The sequence below is a fragment of the Atractosteus spatula genome, chromosome 11, assembly GCF_055471065.1.
Source record: "Atractosteus spatula isolate fAtrSpa1 chromosome 11, fAtrSpa1.hap1, whole genome shotgun sequence".
Classification (NCBI taxonomy): domain Eukaryota; kingdom Metazoa; phylum Chordata; class Actinopteri; order Semionotiformes; family Lepisosteidae; genus Atractosteus; species Atractosteus spatula.
Window position 1 is genome coordinate 37369256 of NC_142716.1, and position 27731 is coordinate 37396986.

Below are 27731 nucleotides of genomic sequence, written 5' to 3' on the forward strand. Positions count from 1 at the left end.
TATCACTTAATGACTTTTGATGCCTGATCTTCTCCTTGTACTTCCCTGCTGTTCAGAATCAGTACATCCGTGGAAGGACCAGTGTATACACACAGAGAGATATTTGTTTCTGTAGATTCTTCACTGACAAAGGTTTTGAGGGCTTATAGTGAACATGTCAGCTAAATTGAATTTTGCTGTTGGATACAGCACTGTAATTGATTTAGTTCACAAAGCCATGCTAATACAGTCGCAAATTATAAGCATGCAAATCTCTAACAGGCATGAGTTTGCTATGTCCTACTTGGTTTTCAGCCTGCACACTACAGTGTATTCACTATAATGCCTCTCATATAGCATGCCACTGTCTTGCTATATGAAAGTTTTTCTTTAAAAATACAAAGTCTCAGTCATAAAAAAATAAATTATCCCAAACCTGGCAGGATAGTCCTTTTTTTCATCAGCACCTGGGATCATGCAGCAGACCAAGCTACCAGCTGTTGAAACTGTGCCCCATTCTTTTTTATGATTTTTGTTGGCAGCTTTGTTGTTCTCCTATAATTTTCTCAAGTTGGATCATGCTTGAAAAATTAATTTACTAGATTAATTATAATTGCATAATATTCCATATACTCCATATTTTCCATATACTGGAGCATTACAATCCTACAGGTCACTAAGAGGTGCATACAGATAATGATTGTGTTTTTCTTAGATCCATTTCTATCTTTATCACAAAGCTAACCACATTAATAGAGCAATCTTTTTATGGGGTTTTAAGTGCCCAGCCATTCCTGCAAAATTTTGGAAGAGGGGAGCAAGATTAGACTGAGCTTTTCCTTGATAAAAACCCTTGTACTGCTGTACCTTTAATCTATAGCCATAGCCACAGTGTTTTTTTCTGTTTCTGGATTAGCATTCCTACCAGTGCTTGTGACGTAGCTGTGATTTGTATTGGCAGTAGTCTCATTTCTTGTTCATTCTACAGTCTTGACCCATAAAAATTCCAGTATGGATCAGACTCCACCAGGAGTAATTGAAACAAATTGATAACATTTCAGTAATTATTAATCTCCTTTAAAAAACAAAAACAAATATCAAATTCCATGTATAGAATGTGTGAATGCAAAGCAGTTGCAACCATTGACCCTTTCTTGCTAAATGCACCACAGCAAGATGATAACCTTGACATTCTAGTACTAATGTGGCTGTATATAGGTGTGTGCACTTCCCTTCAGAAATTTGTATGGTAAGCAAGGAGCATTATGCAATTCACTGGCTTTCTGACAACTTGCAGCTTACTGTAAATTTTACACCACTGCATTATTTACAGGAATTACTCTTCAGCTGAGTTCCTCCTCATTCCTGAAGAGGAATTCCTCTTTAAATCTATATCAGTTACATGGATCTGCATAAAGCAGATAAAGCATTAAAATGTTTCCACATAAAACACACTTCAATTAGTAGCTTTATATAGAAAATACACATTTGCCAGGCATAGAGACAGCTTAACTAAGAATATGTTAACTATTTTCTGTAGTTTGGAAACTTCTAATGAGTCAGCTGCACTTTTACTACAGCATGATAGTAAAAGGAAGAAAATTATTAAACATAATGAAAAAATAATATCTTCAGAAGTACCAAAGCCCTTATTCTAAGATTTCTTTTCAGATTGTTTAATGAAGTCCTGGCTTTGTAGAGAAAACAGTGAGAGGATGTGTCTGTTTTAATTGTATGATATTTACTGATTAGTAATTAGAAACAGGGGTCTGATGGAATTCCAGAATTATTTCAGCTAAACATCCTTAGACCAGATCTAAGTGCAATAAAAAGTATGAAGAGCCTTTTCAAGTTAAAATTACAGGTAAATGTCTCCCTTGGAATTACTTTGGATGAAAACTGCTATTTTAATTTAGCAACATGCTTAGCAAGAAAAAGAAATCACCCAGCAGCAACCTTTTTTTTCAGCAGATAACAGTTTCATGTTAAAAGGCAATTCTAAAATACTTTACTTACCTGAATTCATATTTAGTATATGCACATTTCAAGCAGTTCTGACTCAGTCTCTTCTCAAGTGGCCAATTTAGAAGCTTAAACACTGAACAGGCCCAGCTTTAGTCACTGCAGGCTGTGTCTGTTTGGCACAGCAAACTAAGGGTCAATACACTGAGGCACTCTGTATTAGCACTATTACCTATTACAGCAGTATGAAGCCTGCAGTGTTTGATTATTAGATGTCTAAAATTCCTTTTCTGAGCAACAGCATTCATTGTTTCCCCTCAGGCATTTGGATTATTGCTTGATTTGTTTTTTTTCTTCACAAGATTAATAAGAATTGAAGAAAAATATCTCATTCTCTTAAAGACTGTCCATGGCTTTTTTGTTTCTGCATTCAGTGCTTTTAGTTTAACCTGTGTCATTGCACTAGAATCATATTCTTCTACTTATCTGTTCACCCTTTTTTGAGAACTAAATCCCCAATCCTGCACAATTTGCTAAACAAGCATTATTTTTATTCTTTCTTGTGTTTGTAATCCATTATTAGAATGATTCTGCAGAATTTTACTGTTATATTTTTGGTTGTGTACATGTTTTTTTTTCCCTTTCTTATTATTAATTGTTTCCCAGTCAAGACGTTTTTGGTAAAGAAAGTAAGACAGGCCATATTAACCTACTTAGTTTGCAGAATGTTTGTCTTGACAGTCAAGAATTACATTCATTATATTTTATGCTTCACTTGAGTGTATTTCACCAGATTAAATATTAATACCTTAATTCTACTGAGCCAGCTTCTGCCTGATGTACAGTATATGGAAAGCAGTATGTGTTTATATGTGCATATACTGTACACACAAGGGAGGCACAGTATGTGTCCTTACAACATTCTTGTTCATATAGTGATTATCATGAATTTTCTTTTATCATGACAAAGTGGTAAATTGGAGTTAAAAATGTACTAAAGCCTGCAGCACTGTTATTCTTCTAATTATCCTCATATACATCTAACTGTTCAAGGTCTGATCAAGATTCGCTGGGTTGGAAAGAATAAATCCATAGACCCCGAAGACAATCGTTCAACTGCAAACCACTAAACAAAATTGTAATTGAAAATTTTAAACCGTGTGCTTATTGAGAACACAGGGCAATTAACGTTTTTCTGAAGAGATGCTTTCTTCTAGGGTATGAAAGATGAGTTCCACTGTAAAGTAAGGGATCACAAAGTAATCTGCAGGTGCTCATCCCTTTTGACTTATCTATGAATGTAAGAATCCAGCAGAACAGTAGAGGTATAGGACATACTGTAGGCATGTGGCATGTCATTATCAGTAAACTTGAAATACTCTATGGAGATCGATTTAGCTCCTGCCAAAACAGTCTTTACATTCAGAAGGAAACTGCATCCAAGACTACAAGCTGCTGCTTCTATGTCCTTGCAACTAGGGTTAAGGAGTTCTGAACTGCACTTAAAATATGCGTTATTAAAAACTCGCTCTGGCTATTGTCAGGAGTGTTGAGCACTGATCACAGCTTCTGTTAAACAACTTAAACTTGGTTGGAAGTATTGAATCCTGCTGTTAAAGCAGGCGGTGCGATTGCATTAAAAGGGATATGATTTTAGTACAACTCAAATTTGTTAGACATACAGGCAGACAAAAATAATTATAGCATGTACTTAGAGGTTATTGTGAAGAAGTCACTGGAACATAGGTTTTCATAAATCTTATTCTTTTTCTTCACTTTCACAGGAAAATGGCATGGCATTCAAAAACAAAATTAACAGCTCCTGTGACAGCAGTCATGATTTAAAATGGCAGAGGGATCACTGCATGAACCCTCATTTTCTGGTAATACTAATGTGGCTTATTTCATTTTAGACACTTGTTATAGTATAAAACAAGTGAATAAATATGTGGGAAATGTTTGGAATTGTTAGGGTAAAAAAATTAACTTCTACATACTTCTGATACTTTGGTATCATAAGGAAAACAAACTAAAAAAAATTTTTCTTTACCTCTTGATGAGTTCACGAATGTCTTCTTGTGACATACCCTATACACTGTTGAAATGTTTTGTAATGCTTTTCTATAATTGCTCCAGGGGCATGTGCTATGGTGAAGCTTTATCAGATAAGCTGAACATCCTTGCATTCACTTCATAAGCACATTTCTCATGTTCCTTATAAATAATCATACACATACACCTTCTCTCAAATCACCACCAAATTCTTGGTGCATATATCCCATCTTGTTTGTGGAATTGTGAAGGGTTTACAATTACACAAATGTTCCCCTCTTAATGATTCTCAAAACATATCTAGTACAACCAGCACAGGAACAGATGAAAGGTTACAAAAGAGAAAAAGCCATTCAACCCATCTGGCCCTTTGGTCATCAGTAGTTAATTGATCACAGGTACACATCTGACCATTTCTTCAAAACAGCCAGGGTATCAGCTTCAACACTATAGTAGGTAGCTTGTCCCATATTCCCAGAGCCCTATACAAAAAGAGGTACCTCCTGTTCTGGGATTTAAATGAGCTTTCACTCTGTAGTCTCAAGGTGAGAATGAAAATTCACCAGGCCTGAGTACTGTATGTGGTAGAATGTACAGTTAACTTCTGATGACCTACTGTCAATAAGAAGCATGTTTGTAGGAAGGTCATCATTGGTGTGTTTAGCTCTGTTTGTAGAGCTGCAAAGTGGAAGCTGCATTGTTACCATTGCATGTGGATCTAGTTGACAAGTGCTGCCCAGCTCATGAACATTAGGAGGTGAGATTCTCCACAGTCATCCAGGATAATCCCCCTGATCTAACAAAAAATGTTAATCGATTTGAGCTCTGTTTAACTATGTATTGTTAACTCAGCAAGAGTTTTGTATTCCCATCTGAAAGAATGGAACTAGAGAGACTTAAGGACAGAGTGACATCTAGAAAAATCTTTTATTTGCTCAAATTGAAAAAAGGAATTGCAACGAGGCCTCAGTTCAGTCAATGTTATTATTGTGTCACTGGTGACATACAGTATCACAGCCTGAGAATGAAGATGGAGAGGGATGTTCTGGTATCCAAGCTATGTCTTTAAGAAACTTGAAGGAATGATTAGTTAACAATAAAAATATGTCTTGTAACTATTTAGTGTTTTACTTAGAAGTACAGGAAAAAGGAAATGTCATGTTAGTTGGTTTTCATATAATTGTGACACCAGCAAAGTTAAAAGGTATTTTTCAACCTTTTTTTCTTTCATGTTCATGTACTTCACCCATGTTAGGCCATTGTTTGATTTTTACATTTACAGTATACACACTGAATTATACAGTATGATGGTTGTGGTCTGTCCTGTTGAAAGCTGAAATTAGAATGATGATACAAAGTTTAGACTGATGTGCTTCCTTTAGCAACTCTTCAAGACATTGAAAAACTAAGTTAAAGAGCCTAGTAGTAAAAAGAACAACAATATTAATGGAATACAAGAAGTTTTATCAAGCATAAATTATCTTGTGTTTTAGCTGCTTGTTCATATTAAGGATTATAAATGTTGATGTTTACAACTTTGCCTATTGCAACAAAAAAATAAGGATTGAAGGCAGTGATCTTTGTTACGGATTATTAAACAAGTGTTTATATTTTTTCTTTCTCTGTATTATAAACTTCTTAACCAAGAAAAGCTTCAGATTATTATAATGCAGTTCTTATTTTGGTTGCACTAAATAATCACATAGATGCAAGCTGTGGTATTGTATGTTATCACCTACAGGCTAAACAGCAGCAGTAGAAAAAAGTAATTTAGTCACAGAGCACAGAATTTTTGGTGCTGCTTTCCATTTCCAAGAGGCACTAAATGTTGATCCAGTCATGCTCTGTTTTCTCCCTCTCTCTTTCAACTTTTGGCTTTCTAATCACAAGTCAAAAGCCAGACAAAACTAAATGAGTTTCAAATTGTTCACCACCTGAGAGTCACAGCTCCCTTGTCTTGCTCTCCCAGAAGGGTATGGTGCTACAGCACACAAGAACAAATGCAGGCTTTTGAAACAGAAAGGGCCTCAGGCCAAGAAATGAGTGGCTCCTGAAAGACTTTCAAATGCACCACCCTACAGTCACAAAATAGTTTCCCATACTGCACAAAATTAAGCTCAGACCTGGATTTAAGGACAAGTTGAGATGGAGCATTAAGTGAAGAGAGCAAGAGGGATAGCTCTTCTGCACTGATAGTTGCTTATCAGCAAGTACAGTACAGTAAATGACAGAAATGTTGTTCTCTGTGCTAGACAGTTTAATCATTTGCAACCTGTGGCAGTGATTGTAAAACCACAGGTTCAAGATTACAAGCAGAATCGACCACCCGAGGTATTAACTGATCATCAAGACAATTGCCTGATTGCACATTAATTATTGTGCAACATGAGCGAGTGTGTCATGCACTCCTATCAAGTCGTTTTACTCAGCAGAGTGAATGTGTGATTGCTGTGAAGCACCGAGTCAAACTTTCTGCCTCTGTCACACTTCCTCACTCTTTCAGCGTGTGGCCTCATTAGAGCTTCTGCTTAACAGAATCCCCTAAGGGAAAGTAAATCTTTGGTTATTACATACAGTACAATCTGCTCCTCAGATGTTATTGAAGGGGCTCTGAAAACACCACCTTTGCTTTTATTCTTCCACTACAGTTTTCTCTGTCTTGTGATATGCTTAGTTTTTCTGTATTTTTGCTTTTTTTCTCTGTTCACAATTTACTATTATAGAACCTTGAAAGCAAGGCCTCTTGTCTTTTAGAAAATAAAATATGTATTTTACTTTTATTTTAAAGTTCCAGTCTAGATCTACTGTACCTCTTTTTTATGTTTTAAATCCATTTTTTTTCTCCAGCAATAACTATCAACTAATACTGATCCATACTCTTAAACAAAATACTGAGCTTAGTATTGAGCTCAGAGTTATATTTATGTAGCCATGAATTACTAAAATCAGAGCTAAACACCATTGAAGGTTTGCCAAAAAATACAATATACAGTATAATACAATCACCATTATAAACCTAGCCTTAGATTATCTCTTGGTACACACTGATATTGACCGTAATGACTAACTACCTTGTTAAATTCAATTATTTGTAAATTTTGTGTAGTCTTAAATGGAGCTGGTACATCATCTGTCTAGCCAACTAGACTTTTCATCTGTCATGAACTACATGCTTTTTGAAAATGCGCTTCAAACAGTTACCCTCATTAATATTTTACGTTAGATTCCCACTAGATCAAATTCTTTAATTAATCTTTCATGCATCTTCTTCTCCTGCCATTCCTCACTCCACTCAGCAAGCTGAAAACAGCAGTGATTGGACATCTGGGAGGTGTTACCACTGAAAGGCTCACATGTGGCACCTTGACGAATCATTGAATAAACTACATTTAACATATGACTCCCTGTATGGAGGGGACTAGACCAAGTTCTACGGATGAGTTTGATTTACCTTTAGGGTTTCAGGTGTATTTTGCATGCGACCTTTAAGCTAAATGTTCCGTGACCTGAACAAGAGTTCTAGTTGCAACCCAGTTTGGAGATAAACACAGTGCATTCCATTGCTTTTCATTTTTCCTCTGCTTCTAATTCTATCTGCTAATTGACATAAAAATTGAAAAGAAATTTCCCTGTTCCAGAGTAGACTGACATAAAAGATTCCGCAAGTCTTTAGCAATGCTTAATTGTTCTGCTATATATAGGAGATGGTTACCCCACATAAGACAAATTAACTGCAGGCACAAAAATGTGATGTGTTTTTATTCATAAGCGTTCAAGTCATTAACATGAATAATCCATTCCTGTTCAGAACCCATTGATTCAAAATTAGCTACTAATGTTTGCAATTAATTACCTTGTCAGTAGATGAACATATAGCTTATTTGTTATTTCTTCAGGCTATTTTTAATGTATAAATAACTGTCTTCATCTGTGGGTCCTTGATATGACTGAACTTGAGATGAGATAATTGCTCAGGCAGCTTTCTAATTTAGTGGGCAGATAAGACTTTTGCCTCTTCCTCTAACTTTCTCTTAATATGCAATTTATAAGAAGGACATTTTTATAAAATTGGTGGGGTTTTTAAATGTTGGATATAGTGTATAAGAATAGTTTATAGCTCATCTGCATTTTTGAATGTTAATTATTGGACCACATGACACAATAATTTAAAATATTGTACAGCAATACAATTGAACTAGTAGGGTGTGTTTTTATGGCTTTTCCAGCAGGTTGCATGTGTTTTCTTATGCATATATTTGTCATCCAGATTTTCTCAAGACCCCTGTTCCAATTATTGTAACTCTCAGTGCCTTCAGATAACATAGCGTGAACAGATGGTGTTTCTGAGACATTTCATGAGCTTCTGAGAAGTGCCAACATTCGGCACATTGGGATGCATGCTAAAACACTGCAGTCTTGACAAGGTTAACATTTCTTGGATTGCCAGTGTATGCTACATTTTTTTAAAATCTCTGCCCTCTCTCGTTTAACATCCTGCAGTTACGCTATGCTTTGAGTTTGGTGACTCAGACACCATTTTTTGATGAATGCTTTATAGTTTTCTCTTATCGGTTACTGTCTCCTTGTTTATTCATGAAGCCCTTAAGAGTCCAGTCGGACAAATTAATGAGATATCACAGATCTGCTTAATTAAAATTAGGGAGGAATCATTTTCAGTAGTTTTCAGGGGGGGAGTCACTGTCTTTAACTCTTGAAAGATTACAATCATAGGCTACAGGGTAAGGCCTGAACTTCGTAAATCTAAACATTACCCAGTTCAGAATGTCTACAAAGGTTTTAATTCTAGATCTTGAGCACACAGATGTGCTTATTATGTGCAGAATGCCTTAATATGTGAGAGAGTATTTGGACTTTCCTTGGTAACATAAACCCGAGACAAGTAAGATGTAAGATTAATTTAAACACAAAGTATGAAAGTTTGTCTTGTTTTGGTTTTTTTCTCTAAAAAATTCAATTGTGTTCTTTTTTGTGTTATCACTCTTTGTTTTAATAATTATTTTATGAACAGAATTAGATTTCTTATGTTAGTACATCAGAAATCAATTTCCAAATAATATATTTTTTAAATATGGGAAACATGCTGGGGTGTTTTACTAAGTAGAGTGAAGAGACTGTAAAGAAGACATGTATAGTTATCTTCAGTATGTTTGGAATGTAACAGTACGCATTGGACAGTACTCATTGACTGGAAAATTGCTAATTTAGTGCCCTTCAACTGTATGAAATTGTCAAAATGGATTTAGAAAAGGCAGTTCATGCTTAACAAACCTGTTAGTGCATTGAGTAAACTCCAGCACTAATTCAGAGAAACTTCGTATTTTATGACTTCCTCATAAAAGACTAGTTCTTAAAATTCAGGTAGTGGGTACTCAAGGCAATACATAAATCTGCATTGAGAACTGGTAAATGAATATAAAGCAAAGAGTACAAATAAGGTGTGAATGCTCTGGGGTGATGGAACCCGAGTACCACAAGGATCTGTATTGGGACCACTGTTCTTTTTGATTGACATCAATGATCGCTGCTCTGAAAACCTTAGGTTTAACTTAGGTTTGCAGACGAGAACAAAACCATAGGAATAGGAAGCATTGTAGAAGCCACAAAAAACACACAGAAATATAGACAAAATTTCAGATAAGGCAAACACTTGGCAGATTATACTTAATGTAGACAAGTACAGAGTGTTACATGCAGGTAGAAAAACTGTAAAATACAAGTAATACTGAGCCTTTTCATGTTGACACACCCTGTTAATACGTCACGGCAAATTGGAGCCAAGGTTGAAAGGTCTAACATCATATCAAGTGCAAATCCTTTTGAAACTTCAAAGCTGCAGATAGCAGCTGTCTTTCTGCATCTAATTGAAAATGTGAATCAGTAGCAGAGTGTATACCCTGTCATACCTTTTTATCCTGTCATACAGCTGTTATTTTAAAATATTTATAGCATTACCTGTCAGTTCTTAAACTGAATGGTTACATTTGTTCTCTCTGTTTGCCTGCTCTCGCCCAACATAAGCAAATCTTTGTCAAAAACTTAAAGAATTCTGTAATGATTGTTTAGTAGGTATGAGATACAGCATTGGATGTTTGCTAGATATTAAACCTGAGAATGCCATTTCCTTTAGACTGATGGGTCCGCTGTGAAATAGTATGTTGAATAAAAATCTAAATTCAATGACGTTATGCCAGCATTTATGCCTTGTACTTCATTTCTTATTTCTGTAGTGCCTTTGGATAACATACAGTAAGATATAACAGTGTTAAAATAATTAGATTCACAGAGGTGGATCATTGCCTTTGACTTTGCTGTAGATGTTGTCTCCAATCTAAATTTATCAAGACAGCATTGGGCCAAGAACAACTGGAATAGAGAGCAAAGTTAATTTACATGTTGACACATCTGCCAATATCTGGAGGTTGGCCAGGATCTGAGTATAATAAGCAGAAAACTGGATGTATTCTAAGGTACCCAGAAAAGCACGGGCAGCAGCACAGAATGGTAGACACTGCAGATTTCAAAAGTCTTCAGTGGACCTCCATGCCAATCTTGTAAAAGTACATTTCTAGTTCTTTCTCTTTGTCATTCAGACAAATGTTTAAAGAATTTCACCACAAGTTTTTGTAAGGTGGAGTCAAAAAATAGGTTTTAAAAGGGGAGGCTGGGCTTGTTGTTTTTCCTCCTTTTGATGAAAGTATTCCGAGGTTTGTCAGATATTGTAACACACAACATTTCCAGATGTAAAGTGTTTGTACCATTATAAAAGAAGAATTTTTTTGTTGTGTTTATCACACTCACAACCTCCTCATCAGTATAATCATCTATATTTTAAAATAGGGTACAGTTAGGACTGTACACTGTATCTGATACTGTCAGAAGTGTGTTCTATAAATGTAAAATTTATTTGAATCAACTGATGAAAAAAAGATACAGCAATGCATAATTATTTTAATGATGTTTAAAAGTGTATTCAATTAATGCTGATGAAAGCATCACATTTTAAAGGTTAGTTGTTTTCCTTTAAACACATATTATCAACCATGTCCCATTAGTTTGTTTTTTAATCTTAAAGAGAGTGAGAAAACTAATCAGAAGGCAACCTAGCTCTCCTAAAGAAGTCATAGAAAACTTTTTGCTCATTCAGCTCGAGTCAAAACATCTTTTTCTTCTTCACCATGCTGGAACTTTTTTCTAGGGAGGGTTTACTTCATATAGTTTATCCATCCATCTTCTAGCCACTTTATTCAATTCAGTCGCACAGTAGCCCAAGGTTATCCAAGCCAGCAATGAGAAGAAGGCAGAATACACCCAGGACGGGACAATGGGACAACTGTCCATCACAGGACATACACAAACACAGACATGCACACTCACACCAGGGCCAGTTTTCCCAGAATCCAATTAACCTATAGTACCAGTATGTCTTTGGACTGTGGAAGGAAACTGGAGCACCCAAAGAAAGCCCACGCAGACAAGGGGAGAACGTACTTATTTAACTTGTTGAATACTTTATTTTGCTTATTTAGTTTCTTAGTTCTGTTGACATAAGGTACTCACATTTATTTTATATGGTTCGTAGTTAAACTCATGACTCATTAGAGAGTGAACTCCTCCTTTTTCCACATGCTGACTAGCTGGTTTTCGACCATTCTTCTTTAACATTTTGAAATTAGAATTTGTTTTAAAAATATATATTCTTACCAATTTGGAATTGCTCATTGGTTAAATACTTGCATCTGGCAATAACTCCTGTACCGAGAGAGAATGAGATGCATAGACAAGCTCCTTGGTCATGCCTGCCAGCAATCATGCCACCAGCTCTTCAGTCTCTGACACATTGCAAACTTCACAGATGCTGACAATTGACACATTTCTTACTGACACTGCTGCAAGTCTGCAGCTTTCAGGTGAGTCTCGAAAATCCCTCTTGCATCAAGACTCTTGATGACTGGCTGTTGAATCCTAGGCCTACCATAAAGGGGGTGGCAGGGGGTCCTTAGTGACAATCAGCCAGTGGATTTACGACTGTGGAGTTAGGAACAGTGGAAGTTTAAATAAACATTTTGCCTGTCTGTGAAATCGGAGGATGTCTTATCGTATTTGCAGTCTTAAGACTTGTTAAAAGATGAAGTATCTGTGCATTTGTGTTGTTTTTTAATTATATTTATATTTCACTTTATGCTATCATGTATTCTGCAGCCATTACACATACAGAAAATGCTGACTTCTGACTTTAAGAGTGCCGAGCTCTGAATTAATGTCCTGAAATGTAATTTAATTTAGCTCTGGATTATTAAAATTTATCAGAATGTCAACACATATAAATGTGTCCCATTGCTAATTAGTATGTGGGAAGACAACATTACTTTCACGGCTTTCCGTAGACACCCACTTTTTGGGGAATTAGTTATTTAGGATATTCACAACGATAGAACATACTGTAGAAAAAGAAAGGAAATAATTTTTGCAGTCTAAATCCAAAAGCAAAAACACTGTTGAATGTTAGTCTAGGGCATTATTTAGTATTTTACTAAGATGATAAATTCTAGAAACATCAATTTAGTAAATAAAGCCCCTGGTTCACTAAAGTACAACGATGATCCAGTTGTTGAGCAGATTTATTTTTAAACAAATGAAACCTTGTTGGATGTTCCCTAACAGACATGTTTAGTGAAGGTCACAGATTAAGCTGTTTTTAAACAGGGATCCAAAGCCTTTTGTCACGCAATTTAACAAATGACTCAAAAAAAACCAGTATATTCATACTTTGGTTTGTGAGTAATTCTGTTTCTTAATCCACATTTAATTGTAGTTTTCAAAATGCATTATTCCTGTTTATTTTAAGATGTATGACTTTGCTCTCCATTGCCTAATTGTAAGAGCCTCTCTTCTTAAACTATGGGATTTATTTAACATTTTACAATTTTAGAATTAAGCTTTTCTACACAGTACTACTGCTGATCATGCATGTTTTCTAGCAGTGAAGAATTATAAAAAAAAGTTTAACAATGTATGATGATCCATTTTCTGAAAGGGTATAGCTGAGATTATACTGTATATCAATGAGGGCTGGAAAACAAGGAAATGATTTCTGATTTGTTCAGAATGGGAAGAGTTTAGGATGGATGTAGCACTTTAAATTGTGAGGACTGCCTTGTAGAAAGATATGAGAGAAGGAAAGAGTTGTGTTCCAAACCTGTAATTTCAGTTCATTCTTGCTCATCCTTAATTCCTGCCAATTTACGCAGCACAAACGTGTTTAAAAATCTATAGTTTTCAGGAGAAGAAGATCACAAAATTTGTGTGTCAGGATGTTTCTCTTTTTGCATAAGTACATAAGATGTTGTATTGCTTTGCTAAGGGGTAAGACCTAAGTCTTAGTGTCTTCTTTAATACCACAGGAAGTTCTGCCTACATACTTTCAAGGCTGTGAGGGACTGAACATGGGTTTTCAGGCAATTCTGACATGGGGCTCATTGCCCCTGACATACAATGGAACTCATTTTCTTCCAGACTGAAGAGCAGATTGTTAATGACGTAGCTCACAGTGCCTTCCTTCTTGACTGGGCTGCTCATCCACATAGTAACACCAGCAGATGCTGCATTTCCATGGGTGATAACAGGGATGTCAATCAGGAAATATTGATTAATATCCTGTAACATCAAAGGTTTTTTTAATGCTAATTGTTCAGCAGTGTCTGAATAAAATTGTTGACTTTGTCAAATATATTTATTACTGATATTATTGTGCCTTTTCCTAATGGAAAAACACAAATTATGTCATTCACTCAAATGCTTTTATCATAGTTTACTTTTATTGGATTCTAACAGCAGGGTGTCAACAGTAGTATTAAAACCATTCAGATTAGCTAAATCATCCAATACTGTTGTTAAGCCTATGTTGGAATTATAACCACTTTCTTACAACTGTAATATGCTCACAGGATTGCATATTGCATGTTATTAGAGCTACACCTGGGTATCAAGGAGGTAAAAAGGAAAAAAACAGTAATGTTTAAAATATGTGTGTAAGACAACAAAATAATTCTATAATCAATAAAACATTATTTGCCTCAGCTCAAAATTATTTAAACCTTTCTGTGGTGTGCAAATTCAATCTCTCATACTATGTGATTGAAGAGCCTTTTCAGAAGCTCTCTGTTGGTCACACACTGATTGAATACTTCTTCAACAATCTGGAGTTTTGGTAAATTTCATACACACATGACTCTGATTAGCTTAATTGCAACGCTTTTTGACTAATAATTGCAACACCTTTTGCTGTGTAAACCTTGACACTGTTAATGCATACAGAGTCACACTAAAAGGAATATTTTGTTTTCTTATTCCTTGTTGTTATTTCCTTCAGAGCAACTTTCAGAAAATAAATTAAAGAAAAATAATGTAAAGTATGGAACATTGCTGTGAGTTTCAGTGTGGCATGTATTGTAGGATTGGTTTATTGTCACAAACGAAAAAAGACATAAGAGGACCATTGATTTTTAACCTGTAAAAAGTATCCCGAAAGCATTATGCAGTTATAGTCACAATGCTGTCATTAAAAGATGTTACTATAACCTTGAATAAATGCTTACCTTAAAAATAGCAAAGCATTTTAAATATATTGCGTCCAAACTAAAATTTTCTTGCCCATCATCTTTAGTCTTCATCTGAGCCTGCATACATCAGATGTGATTCAAATCAAGTTTTTCTTGCCAGATGATATTTGGGGATTTTTAAGACTACATTTTTGGGAACGGTTTCTTAGAAGATGTATTTTGTTTAACAATGTTTTGACCCTTAGCAGACCCACCCTCACTGTACTAGTTGAGAAATATACAGATCCAGGCATTCAAAATGCGTGAGGGATGCTGCGGTAAACTGCGTTGCATGTACTACATGATACTGCTTTTTTCTAAATATGGTGAAATACCTTACAAGACCGCCAGGTGGACATGGGAAATTTAATGTCTCATGTGCAGCATCAGAAAACGCGCAATTTCAAATCCCGGTCAATGCTGAGAGATAATCTTTTTTCCAATTACAGAATTTATGGTGTATACTGTTTAGACTTATAATAATTTTAAGTGTATTACAGCATGTTAAACATTAAAAAGCAATTTTGCTCAGTTGGACAAAAGTACACAACCCTCCACTTTCTTCATAAACATTTTAATTATGCATAAATACTTTTACTGCATACGTTTTTACTTTAACTTACAGTGAGTTGTGGTTTTAACGTGCTTGTTCTATCATTATAAAGCTTATGTACTGTACTTCATGAAAAGTTATAACATTTTATCATTTTCTAAGAATACATAGTAAGAACACCACTTGTTGTTATTGTAAAAAGATACAAGTTGTACTGATTTAATACCACTTGATAATAGTAATATGGAATCGTGTAACTAAGCAGCTAAAATATCACAAATGGACCATAAGTGTCCTTATAGTGGTATAGGGCAATGGATTGTAATGTAGCGCACTGCACCCAGGCGGTTCAAAGCCCCATCTGAGAATTACTTTCGGTTTGTTTCTTACATGGCTGAATATATTTTTAAAAATAGTTCACTATTATAGCATATTGTGAACACAATGTGTCTCTTTCAGGTTTATACCCGAATTGGGAGAATCTATATTTTGCCTTAATCCAAATTTCAGCAGCCAGTAATCAGCCAACAATTTAAATTTAAAACTTTAAACCGTATATTGTACTGTACAGTACTGCACAGTCCAAAGACTTACTCTGGAAGGTTGTTTCTGGCAAAATTGGCTCTGGCATGAGTGTATATATCTGGATGAATTATTATAAGTGATGGTTTCATTAATAAGGATTTTAAGTTAAACACAGAATTCTTTAAGTTAAACAAAGGAGGGAAGAAGGATTATTTTTACAGTTGCCAGTAATCGGGGAACAGTTTATCAATACAGTAAGTAAAACAGAAAGCTTTTCAAACATTCATACCCTTGCAATTTGTTTTTACAAAGCTATAGCCTGTGTGAGAATTAGCATTGCTGAATAAGATTATAGTATGACTAATGTGAGTTCTTATTTTAATCTCTGATACACCTCAGACAGTCATTGGGAATTCAGTAGCTGGGTTCACTTTGTGCCTTTCCTGTGTTGATTCTGCCTTAGTAGCCTGTAATTGCATTGCGATTCTCCTTGGTTTGTTGTAATATCACTACAGCACTACTAATTACCTTTCTTTCTAGTATATCCCCAGAGAGTTTCAGAGTCTGTCTTATAATTATTATTATTAATTATTTATTTGATTAAAGAAGCTTACAGGTATACCCATTTATATAGCAGAACAATCTTAAGTAATGTACCTTGCTAAAAAGCAACGTCCCACCTGGGATTTGAACCCCCAACTATCCGGTTATGGGTCCAAAACTCAAAACTCTAGTCACTGCAGTTGTTGTGATAAGAATTCAAATGTCACAATTGCCATCTGTCTTTTTTCAAGGGTGTATTTTCTCTGTCCACGTTTTACATGACAAAATGACATCCATGTCACAGAAGTATACTGTACGTCTTTGATTTCAATGAACATATGTATGTTTATTGTACCATGGCAGTCTTGAAGTGTCAGTAGTTTCTCTTGACTTGCCTCATTTTCCCAGAAGGCAACTTCAATTTATCTATCACACAGCCCTTTTTTTGCATGTCAGTCTCTGACACAGCATTCACCAGCTGTTTATAGACTTCAGGATTTATTTAGAGCTTGTGTTGTTTTGAAGATAGAGTTTGCTATTGGAATGGGATGTAATCTTGGATTAAGGTGCATTTTAGAAATGGAGTGCTCTAACCACTAAACATGGAACAGAGATGTATGAAATATCCTCATCTTATGCAGACAGCATTTGTCCCTGTTTTATTCACAGATGCCTTGCACTATGCTTTGATTACCAAGTAGCTTTCAAAACATATTACAAAAGGATGCTTCTTAGTCTATTTTTAAAAGCATTTTTAGAATTAAAAAATAAAAAATAAATTCCCCCTTTTTACTTATTCATTTTCTTTTGAGGCTTAATGCTTTCATTCTTACTTTCCTCTATTATGTTCAGGAAGAATGTAGTGAATTCCACTCTGGTGTGTAATGCTTTGAATATTGTATGTTGGGAATAGTGTTTTTTTTCTTCATCTTTCCATAGCATTTCATTTCCTATTTGTTTTCTTCCTTGTACAGTAAAACGTTCGCTGCTGTTTTAATTACCTGTTTGTGACAAGGCTCGACATCTATAACAAGTGTGTTTGCTATGCAGCTCAGGTACTTGCAGGCATGCCAGTGTTCTGACAGCATGTGCTGCATTACAGAATTTTCTGGCTCTACTAGGAAACTTTTGTCTGGTGCAGTGTGTGGAAGCAAGAGAGTCTGTGCTGCACAGAATGCATAGAGCCTCTCCTTTACACTCTCACTCATGGTATGATGCCCTCTGCAATGCCAGAATGCTTTTCCCACTCAGATTTTAGTAGTCTAAGCCAATGGCCTATTTTGGTGACTGGAAACTGTGCTTTATGAGATGATGTGCTTTGGAAGAGACATTTAACCAATGTCCTATCTACTAGTAATAATAATAATAATCCTTACACTTATATAGCTCTTTTCTAGAGACTCCTCTCAAAGCACTTTACAGGTAATGGGGACTCCCCTCCACCACCACCAATGTGTAGCCTCACCTGGATGATGCTACAGCAACCAAAGTTCACCAGTATGCTCACAACACAAAAGCTATCAGTATGGAAGAAAACAGAGTAATGAAACCATACAATAAATGGGGATGATTAGGAGGCCAGTGGTGGTAAAGGCCGGGGGAAAATTAGACCAGGACACTGGTGTACACCCCGACTCTTTTAGAGAAATGCCCTGAGACTTTTAATGACCTTGGAGAGTTAGGACCTCAGTTTTATGTCTCATCCAAAGGACAGCATCCTTTTTTGCTGTATAGTGTACCCATCACTTAGGCATTAGGACCCACATAGACCCCAGGATGACTCCCTACTGATCTTTACTAAAACCTCTTACAGCAGCAGCTTTAGCTTTTCCCAGGGGCTTTCCCATCCAGGTACTGACCAGCTTAGCTTCAGTGGGTTGCCAGTTGTGAGTTGCAGGGTGATATAGCTGCTGGCAACTTGGTCATGAAAGATCTCGTGGCATTTTTTTAAAATGGTAGGGGTCGGTATCCCATTGTCTTGTCCAATGTCCACTCTGAATTTCTACAATCTGACATTCCTGTTTCCCATTCATTTGATTGATGACACAGTTTCTCACTTCTCTGTCTCATCTGCTGTGAAATGGGTCTGCTGGTCCTTAATGACTGTTGCACATCACTTGGGTGGGCTCTGTACTTCACAGGTGGATGACTGGGCCCCTGTCTATGTTTAAAGTACTTTGTGATCCTTTGGAATGAATGTAAAGCATTATTATTATTATTTGAACAAGGTATACGTACTGTATACTACACAATAGATACAGTAGAAGGCAGAATACTGTATAGCCTGCTTTCATTATATTTCTATGCATTTTCTATAAAAATACAATTATAAAATCAACAAGTCACTCAAAAGAAAATCAGTAGAGAAAAGTTAGCGCTTTTCTGAGATTTGATAGCAGTAAACATGACAGAGCCTCACAGATAATTATAATTTTTTGCCAAAGGAATGCAGGATGTTATACATAAAATTGTTAACTTAAGAAATTAAAGTGCAGAAAAGCATTCATCCCTATGAGTTGGCATGCATTAATATAAATTATGCACTTAAATAAAAAGAGACACTACTCGCTTATATTAAGATGTGGTGTAAAATTGGTTGGTTTCTAAGGCTTGTTTATGTTAAACATCAATACTTTATTTCTTTATCGCTCTGTAAAATTTACATAGTACTTTTAAAAATAGAGTACAAAACAAAGAACTATGTCTATATTAATGTTTAATTATCGAAAGTTGGGTTCTAGAAAAAGCAAACCCACATACAGCCATTGATGAATCAGTAATATTCTGTTATGTTACAATAAAACAGTACTAGAAAAATAAATAGTATCACCATAAATACACAGACTTGTATAAATTATTGTGTTAGGAATTACTTCCAAATTGCATTTTAATATCTAGACACAAAAGATACACAGGGAACCATTCGATTTATACAGTAGATTAAAATTGGGGCATAGATGACTTAAAGTAAATAATAACAAAATGACATTAGTAATGTCCAAGTCAAATTACTGCTTCTGTGTCAGGGTAGTTTTAAGATTCTTTAAGAGCGTTTCTGTGACTTCATTCACTGATCATCTTATTAGTGCTGTGTATTCTTTGCCAGGCCTTACATTGTTCGCTTTTAGTTCTAGATCTCTTTTCTTTCAGATCATTGAGTCAGATGCTATATGAAATATTTACGATGTGTGGGCAATGTTATTTCCAGGGAAATTTGGAAGAGAGGGAGGGGGAATATGATTTTAAAAGCATGAGCAGTGAGGCAAAAAAAAGATGAGAGATGTTGCTTCCTTCTTAGAAGTATGTACTGAATAGCAATAGTTTACTTTGAAACTAACCCAGTAAAAAAGAAAATCTGATGAAGCGTACTTTTATCATTGCGCTTACCTTCATTGCTTATGTTTCAATCAATTTTGTGCCAATTTCCCTGAGTCTGCAACTTTAAAGCTGTGTTCCAAAGTTATGCTTACCTGATCTGTTCCATTATCTCATGGTCTGGTAATGACAATTTAGAAATGTTTTGTCTGTGAAAATGTATTTTATTTAATTATTAAGTTTCATTTCACTCAGTGAATTGCTTAATAGCTGAACTGAACAGGATATTGACAAGATAAGACACTTTCACTTATAGCAATGAAACACCTCATCTTCATTTGGCTATATTCCAACTCCACACTGACATAGTAAATGTCTGAAGAAAAAGGATTACTGAGCTATAAAATCATTCCAGTAAAATAGTTCTCATTTTCTTTTCCTTTTTATTCAATTATCAGCCAAAAATTGAATTCGAAAGGTGAGCCTGAAAAAATGTACTTCCTGTTGGTGCCTGCATGAATTTAGTTATGGGCATCCACCATATTAGGTTAATCTGCCAGTTTTGAGAACCAAACAAATCATGAAGAAATTACTTTGAAGAAAATAAATTGATTGTATTTTCTAAATCATGACAGCATTTTAGAATAGGGGACAAGTGCAGAATATGTGTAATGTATGAATGATATACTGTAGTATGACTTGACATATGATAGACAGCTCCTGCATATAAAGGCTGGCCAAGTACATATTAACATATATACTAATATGTATCTTTCAGGTACCATTAATAAGGCATGAATAATGTACAGTATTTACATTCACTCAACAAAATGCATCAGTAATACATGCCGAACTGGTGTCTTCTATTCTGAAATGTTATTGAAAAATACTAATAAGACAAAGCTCTTTTCTCCATGGCTTTGTGTGTATCTCAGAAATAAACCAACAATGTGGAATAATAATGTGCAATCATTTTTAATTGAATGGTGTTTTGGAGTTCCATCCTGACCACGGCCAACATCCTTAAGTTACTGTTACAGCAAGAGTTTGAAAGTTGTGCTGATGGCTTGTTTACTTTGCTTTCCAGTTTGGCGGAACTATGTACAACACAGGCCGGCATGTCTCCCTTCGTCTGGATAAGGAGCATTTGGTAAACATCTCAGGAGGACCCATGACGTACAGCCACCGGTTGGAAGAGATCCGGTTACACTTTGGCAGTGAAGACGGTCAAGGCTCAGAACATCTACTCAATGGACAGGCTTTCTCTGGGGAGGTAAGCTACTTGATATGGAGTGGGAGTGATACATTACAAGACATTAGAGGAAACATTAAAGATGCATTAACCTTTATTTGCAGATCTATTAGCACTGACGGTTTCGTTTTTCAGACATCCCAGAGGTTGCATGAAAACGCAAAAGGAAAGTGCTATTACAGCGTTATTGATTGCATTAAAGTTTTTTTTTCACAAAATAAAAATGAGTTGATATGAATAGTTGGGGAAGATATACAGTACCTTATACAGCAGAGGTCTTTCAATTGAAAAAGACCAGAGCTCAGAGACTATGAAGGGCATACTCTGTGGTTTAAAAGCATATCGATCTTTTGCTCTAAATTCACCAGGCATGAGTTATTATTTTGTTTACTAATACTGAAATGGGATGACAAAATACTGTGTTTTTCAACAGTGTATGCTTGGGATTTGATTCAAAAACAGCAAATGTAACATTCCTTATACTTCTGTATCTTTGTAAAACAACAGAGTGGCATTAGAAAATATGGTGTTTTCTTAAGTATATTTAATACAGTTAGATACAGTACCAATAAAAGATTAGAATAAAAGATTAGAAGATCCAGCAGCCGAAAGATATATTCTCTTTCAAATATAACATTTTAGCTGCTGCAGTGTGTTTTTTGATAGCAATTTTTAGCTTCTGTGCTGGTTCAAGTCCATGTCTTCCATTTTCTACACCAGGTCAAAATGAGCCTCAGGTGATTATGAAATGACATGACCATTAGGTGTTAATGCTGTGAAATCACAACGGTATAGTAGCTTAGTACCCCAAATTGTGAGAGTAGTTTCAGTGCCAAATACGTTTGCTAAAAGGAAAGAAAAGCAAAAAAGTCCTGTAATGACTCTAAATGTAATCAAATCCCTTAGCTGCCTGTAGCTTCATGTCTGACATATCGTGTCAATAACATTATTAGTTTAACAAGCTTTGGTGTTCTTTCAAAGTTAATTAAAGGTTGTGGACAAGAGCTGTGTGAGAGGCAAAATGAACAAGTTTGCTCCATAGTAGTTTAGAAATCTATTCTGTCTATACCTTCTAGGTACAGTATCAAAAATATGCAAACAAACTGAATCTTAGAAACACAAATACCAGAGAAAGCTGTCAATGTTTAGATTTTGTGCATAGTTCCCTTTCACTGCGGTCTAATCACTTTCCAATCACTTTGTTCTTTTGTTCACCATCCCATTTTTCTTGATTTGACTTTACCACAGTAAATTGCAGCATGAATGATTTTGTTTCTGCCTTACTTTGTCAGCACAAATTCTTCAGATGACTGCATCCTTGTGTTGTTTCGATAAAGTGATTAGTTAAGCTATGGTGTTCCTTTAAAGGTTGTGGACAGAACATGTTCATGAGTTCCAGCTGTTACCATTTTGACCCAGTTGTACAGAATATTAACTATATTACCCTCAAATCAGTGTACTTAAATTTTCTCTTTTTCATAGTCTTCGGGCACATTGTATGTGTGTATCACTGTCAAACGTTTACAGTCCAATGCTGATTGGATGCCTCTCAAAGGTATCTACACATGTCCCTGTCTAGGGGTCCTTACAACTATGTCAGCTCTAACAAGCTCTTAATTTTGTTTTCACATTTTCCGTGATGTATGTACAGCACATTCTTTATTCCCTGGTGTGTTTGTATTATTGTACATGGCCTCTGTCACCTTCTGCCTGAATATTAAAACCAAAGACTTGCATGAATTTCACCTTTTAAACATGCATAATGTGTATTTCTAAATCTCCAATTTATGATGTTAATTTTATTCATTTTCATTTTCCAAATTTTATGGACCGTCCTTTCACTTTTATATCCTTGAGGAGATGCTTCATGTACCCTTTCAATAGGTACTTGACATCATGAGGGATATTTGACCACTCCTCCAAGCAGATCCTCTCCAACTCCACTAGCTTGTGTGATATGTGCTTATAAGCTTCTTTCTTTCCATCCTTCTGAAAATGTGATAACCAGTCAAGAAAATAGATTGTTATGTTATTTAAAATTTTGGCCATTGATTTTGATGCAATCATTGTATTGTAGTCCAATCTAACATCCTTTGCAGCCAAATTTTTGATAAAAGGCACCATTTTTTGTTTAAAATACCCTGGTGAACTCTCTGATCTGTTTGTTCCTCAGTCCTAGCTAGTACAACAAGACCAGGGGATACAAAATTATCTTCAAGCAGTATAAATCCATTTGTATTCTTCACAAGAGTTGGTATTCTTTTTCAACATTAGCCTCACCTCTCTGTGCTGAACATACTCCTTGCGAGACTCTCCACCAATAGCATGTGTTCCCATTTGACTTGACACTTAATTAGTAATTATTCAGTAAATGTTGGTGGAGAGTTTTCTGTGTGTTCCCTTTCAACTCTACTACACTCTCCAGATTCATGAGGTAACCTTGAATGATTGGAGGTCTTTAAAAGGTATTGTATCCCGATGATTCCTAATCATTGTCCTTTGGTTTGAGTTATTCAGATAAACTACTTTTCTGACCACACATTTGGGTAAAATAGTCATGTACTGTACCCTCTTTGTGGTGGAGTAGAGAACATCCCACTTGTCCTGACCTTATTTGTGTACTGTCATCTCCCATGTTTTTTTTAAAAGATGTAACTAGAGTTGTTGAGGTTGCTAATCCTTTGCCTTCAGATCTTCAGAAAAAGTTCTGTGTTACTGAGTTATTTACTTTTGTCTCTTAATACTCGGTGGCAGTTAGGTGACTTCTAATAGAAAATTGTAGAAATTTACCAAGGGTTTGTGAAACTAAAAGACGATTGCAAATCATTCAAAAATTACATTTACATAATTTATTTTCAACACATTTGCAATGTATGCCTTACTGTGAACATTTTGGTATTCAGAAAAGTATATATTTTATTTACAGTTATGTAGATATGTTCTGTACTCCTTTTAATACATCACATTTGAATTTATAAATATTGAAAAGTCTTGATGTGCATCTGCATTTTGTTTGCCTAATCAACTTTAAGTTAAAATTTATTGAGGATATGAATACATTTGGATGCAGCACTCTATTGTCACTATACTGTAAGTAGTAGAATATTACATTATGTTCTAAAAGGTTGAAGGTTTTAAACATTACTTAAATTCCTGCTGTACATTAGTTATAAATTTCTTAACAGAAGTTCCACTTTACTTTAGTTATTAAAGTATTAACAGAATAAATATTAATAATATACCTAGGGGGAAAAAGTGAGTTTGTAAAAAACTGAACACATGTTTCAATGTAATTTAGGAAGTAATGGGTAATATGAATATCCCACAGCAGTGTAACACTTTATGTGTAAAGAAGAAATTGCATTAACATCTGCAGCCTCTATCATTTAATATGGTTATGAATCAATTAATACTTGGCATTTTCTTCAGGGGTATTAAGAACAACAGCAATTTGCATGGCAACAAAATAATTGTACACTTGACAGGCAAATTAATTATAATTCATGATAATAATTTATTTTGCTTTATGAGGTAGGCTGATATTTTAATAAAAGAGAGTATCAATATCATCAGACAGTATCCAGGCTTGTGACCTCAAGCATAGCTCTTTGTGTTTATAGGACTATTATTTATATGAAAAAGAGTTGTGTAGGTGGTTAACCTGTCCTTTAGTGCATGTATATTTTTTTTTAGTATTCAGCAAGCAATCTTCATTAATCTATTTGAACTTGAAGTCTTCCAAATAACAAATTGCCTTTCTTGGAAGGGCAAGGTAAACTCAGTCTTAACCAGTCTGGAAACTTTGCTAAAGAGATAAAATAACAGCATAGCCAAGTGATAAAAGAAACCTGATTTGCTCAGTATCACATTTTGTTCTGATAATGTTAATAGAGTACTGTGTACGTTGTCCTTAATCTATAAAGAATTCAGATGTGTGACTGTGATGAAATTATTTTACTTATAATATGAAGAAGTATTGGGGCAGAGAACAGATGCATAGTAGAGAGTTTGACACAATTTATCTATGTTGATGTTTATCTTTTTCATTTTAAATGTGATTGGAGCAAATGTGTTTACTTGCTTGGACACTTCTTCTGAAGCTGTCGATTAGATTTGCCAGACATCTGGCATAGTACACCATGTTCTTTCAGCACAGGTGCAACCACTGATGTCTTGTCAGGGATGGTGAAAAGTTATCAAGAGGATTCTTATACAGTGTTTGTTTAACGGCAGCTCCTTTACTACTGATACTACACCAAAACCCATTAATCATTTCAGTACTTTTTAATAGAACTGCATGTCTTAATTTCTAAAGCACACATGCAAGTCATGGCTGTCAACCATGAGCTTTGTAGAACCACAACAACCAAAAGTAATTGAAGTCTGAACAAACTGGCTTAGTGCAGGGAATCTGAAACTTTGTATTTAGAGTTGTCCCAATTCTGCAACATGAGGCACAAAACATCCAGTAGAATTGTTCTGAATTTGAGTTTTGTCAATGTAGACAATTAAGGAGTTGAATGCCCAAATTGTAGCACAGGTACTCAAGAGCAACACTGGGGTCCACTGGGGTCCACAATATCTATCAGTGATCTAGATTCTGGCATAGTTAATAAACTATTCAAGTTTGCATGTTATACCAAATTAGGAGGATTGATGAACACTGAAGCTGCAAATAATATTCATAAACACAAAGCATTTTGACCAATTCAAGCCTGGGTGCAAAGGGGATTTATTAAATGTGTAGAATTTAGATCAAATAATGTTATTTTAGAATTATAAAGAAACTAGTAGGACCTTATTTAACATATTGTGCTGTAATTTGGTCACCATGTTACAAAAAAGATATTGTTGCTCTGGAATCAATGCAGAGAAACATGAGCACGTACAGTATATTCCAACACTTTAATGTATGTTCTGTCAGGTGTGTTCTGGTAAAAGTGCTCAAAATTCCTCAAAGACATTGACAAAGTCAACCCAGTAATCTGCTTCCAAAAAAGCACTGAATCATGAATCAGAGAACATAATTAATACTATGGGAAAATCTATTTAGAATATAGACTAGGAGACACATTTCATACAATGGTTGTGAGAAGATGGAACAAGCTACCCAGTTATGTTGCTCGAAGTTCAAGCTGTTACCCTGGCTTCTTTCAGGAAATTGTCATGCCCTCTGCAGCCAGAGGGCGCTCCTACTCTGTCCTGTCCTTAGTTTCATGTGCTTTGCTGTCCTTCCGGTGTCTCTCTCCCTGGGGCTATATATTTCCAGGTCACTGATTCTCCTTCGCTCAGCATTGATGTTCGGATGTCCTGAGAACCGCCTAGCATTCAGGTCACCCCACGTCCACTGCCTGAGGGCGTTGGTTTCTATATGACTCCTGAACTGCTGAGCCCGGGCTAATCCCCCGTTCTGCCGCTACGCATATGGGTCTTTTTCCGCTCTCCTGCCTCTCCACGGTTCGTCCCTTCCGACATCCGTGACAGAAATATCTGGATGAGATCTATTAGCTACTAGCAAGGAAAGAACTTAGAATGGCCACCTCTTACAGTATACTGTACTGTATGTAACCTCTGTTATGTTTTTGATGAGATGTTTTGATCAGAAACCTTAGTCTCGCATGCTGACACAGGGAAATGTCAACCTTTTCACACTAAAAGCATGGTTTTTCAAAATAAAAGCCTTGTTGACACAGCTGGGAAATAGATCAGTGTTACTAGAGGTGTTGAGGGACGTGCCAAAATAGATGGCAGCCTATAGGGAAGCAATGTGTTGAGAGCGGATTTTAAGGCATCAATTTACTTGATGAAATATACAAAAATGTCTACTGCTTCTTGCATAGCGTGCAATAAACAACTTCAAGGCCGATCCTGTTCTCCTCTTACTACTCTTGTTGTATAAAATCATGCATGACCAAAATTCGGACAGATTGCAAGTATATATTTATATTGCAAGTACTGAAATGACAAGCAAATATTCTTGCCCAGTATACAGGTATTTATCTAGAGAAATCCAGGTATGTGTGTGTGAAGGGCTAGCTTATTAACTCAATAGTTAACTACAGATCTCACTGATTACCTGGCTGTGGAAGGCTTTGGCACCTTCAGTTTTAAATAAGGATCTTGCTGTCTGATAAGCCTATTTCACATAATATTTCTTTGTCAATGGAGTCTTCACAGAAAACAAGTGAAACTACACAAAACTAAGCAAAGCACTTTGCTGCCAAAAGAGAGGGAAACAGAAATGCTTAAACCAGGTAAACCTTTCTAAAACAAAGGAAGAAAAACCTGTAAACAGCTGTACCAAAGGCAACATCCCTCTCTTTGCTCATTTAGAGAGTCTTGAAGGTGGTGTTTGAGAGCCCTTCGGGCTTCACTGGGAAAGTTTTATTTTAAAATAACTAACCTACAAAGAAGTACAAGATACAGTATATAACTACTGTATATAAATATACAATATAAAATCTAGCATACTTAAATCATGTTTGAAATGAATGCCATATGTAAATGATTTTTAATTAATTGCTGCCAGACCGATTTAACTTATATCTTCATAATCCTTCCAAAAAAACATTTCTGGTAAATTAGTTATACCTTCCAAAATTGCAGCATTAGCACAGTATTACATAACAAAATGAAGGAAAATGGATTATCGGCAAAATGACAATTCACTGAGTAACCTAAGCACGTACAAACATTGCACAACAAAGAGCTTTCCATTCTGTTTTGTCATATACTGCACCGTGAACTCCTGTCTGGGACATACTCAGGAGTAACTTTCCATGCAGTTCTAGGTCTCTTCCAGACAGTACAAAATTACTTTTGCTATTTTTTCATATTCCTAATTTAGTTTCAGTGTAACTCTCCATTCAGACAATACCTTTATCTGGGATTCCCTTTCTACTTTTAATGTGTATTTCATATCGAAACTCAT

General features: G+C 35.6%; 1 protein-coding gene across 1 annotated transcript in view; it reads left to right on the forward strand.

The window, feature by feature from the left end:
• The window catches only part of ca10a (carbonic anhydrase 10 (inactive)a), a 244855-nt gene that overhangs the window by 176587 nt on the left and 40537 nt on the right, over positions 1–27731 (forward strand). The window contains exon 5 of the mRNA XM_088927261.1: positions 20636–20821. Coding sequence (XP_088783387.1) covers positions 20636–20821 — 186 coding nt within the window. The remainder of the gene's footprint in view (positions 1–20635; positions 20822–27731) is intronic.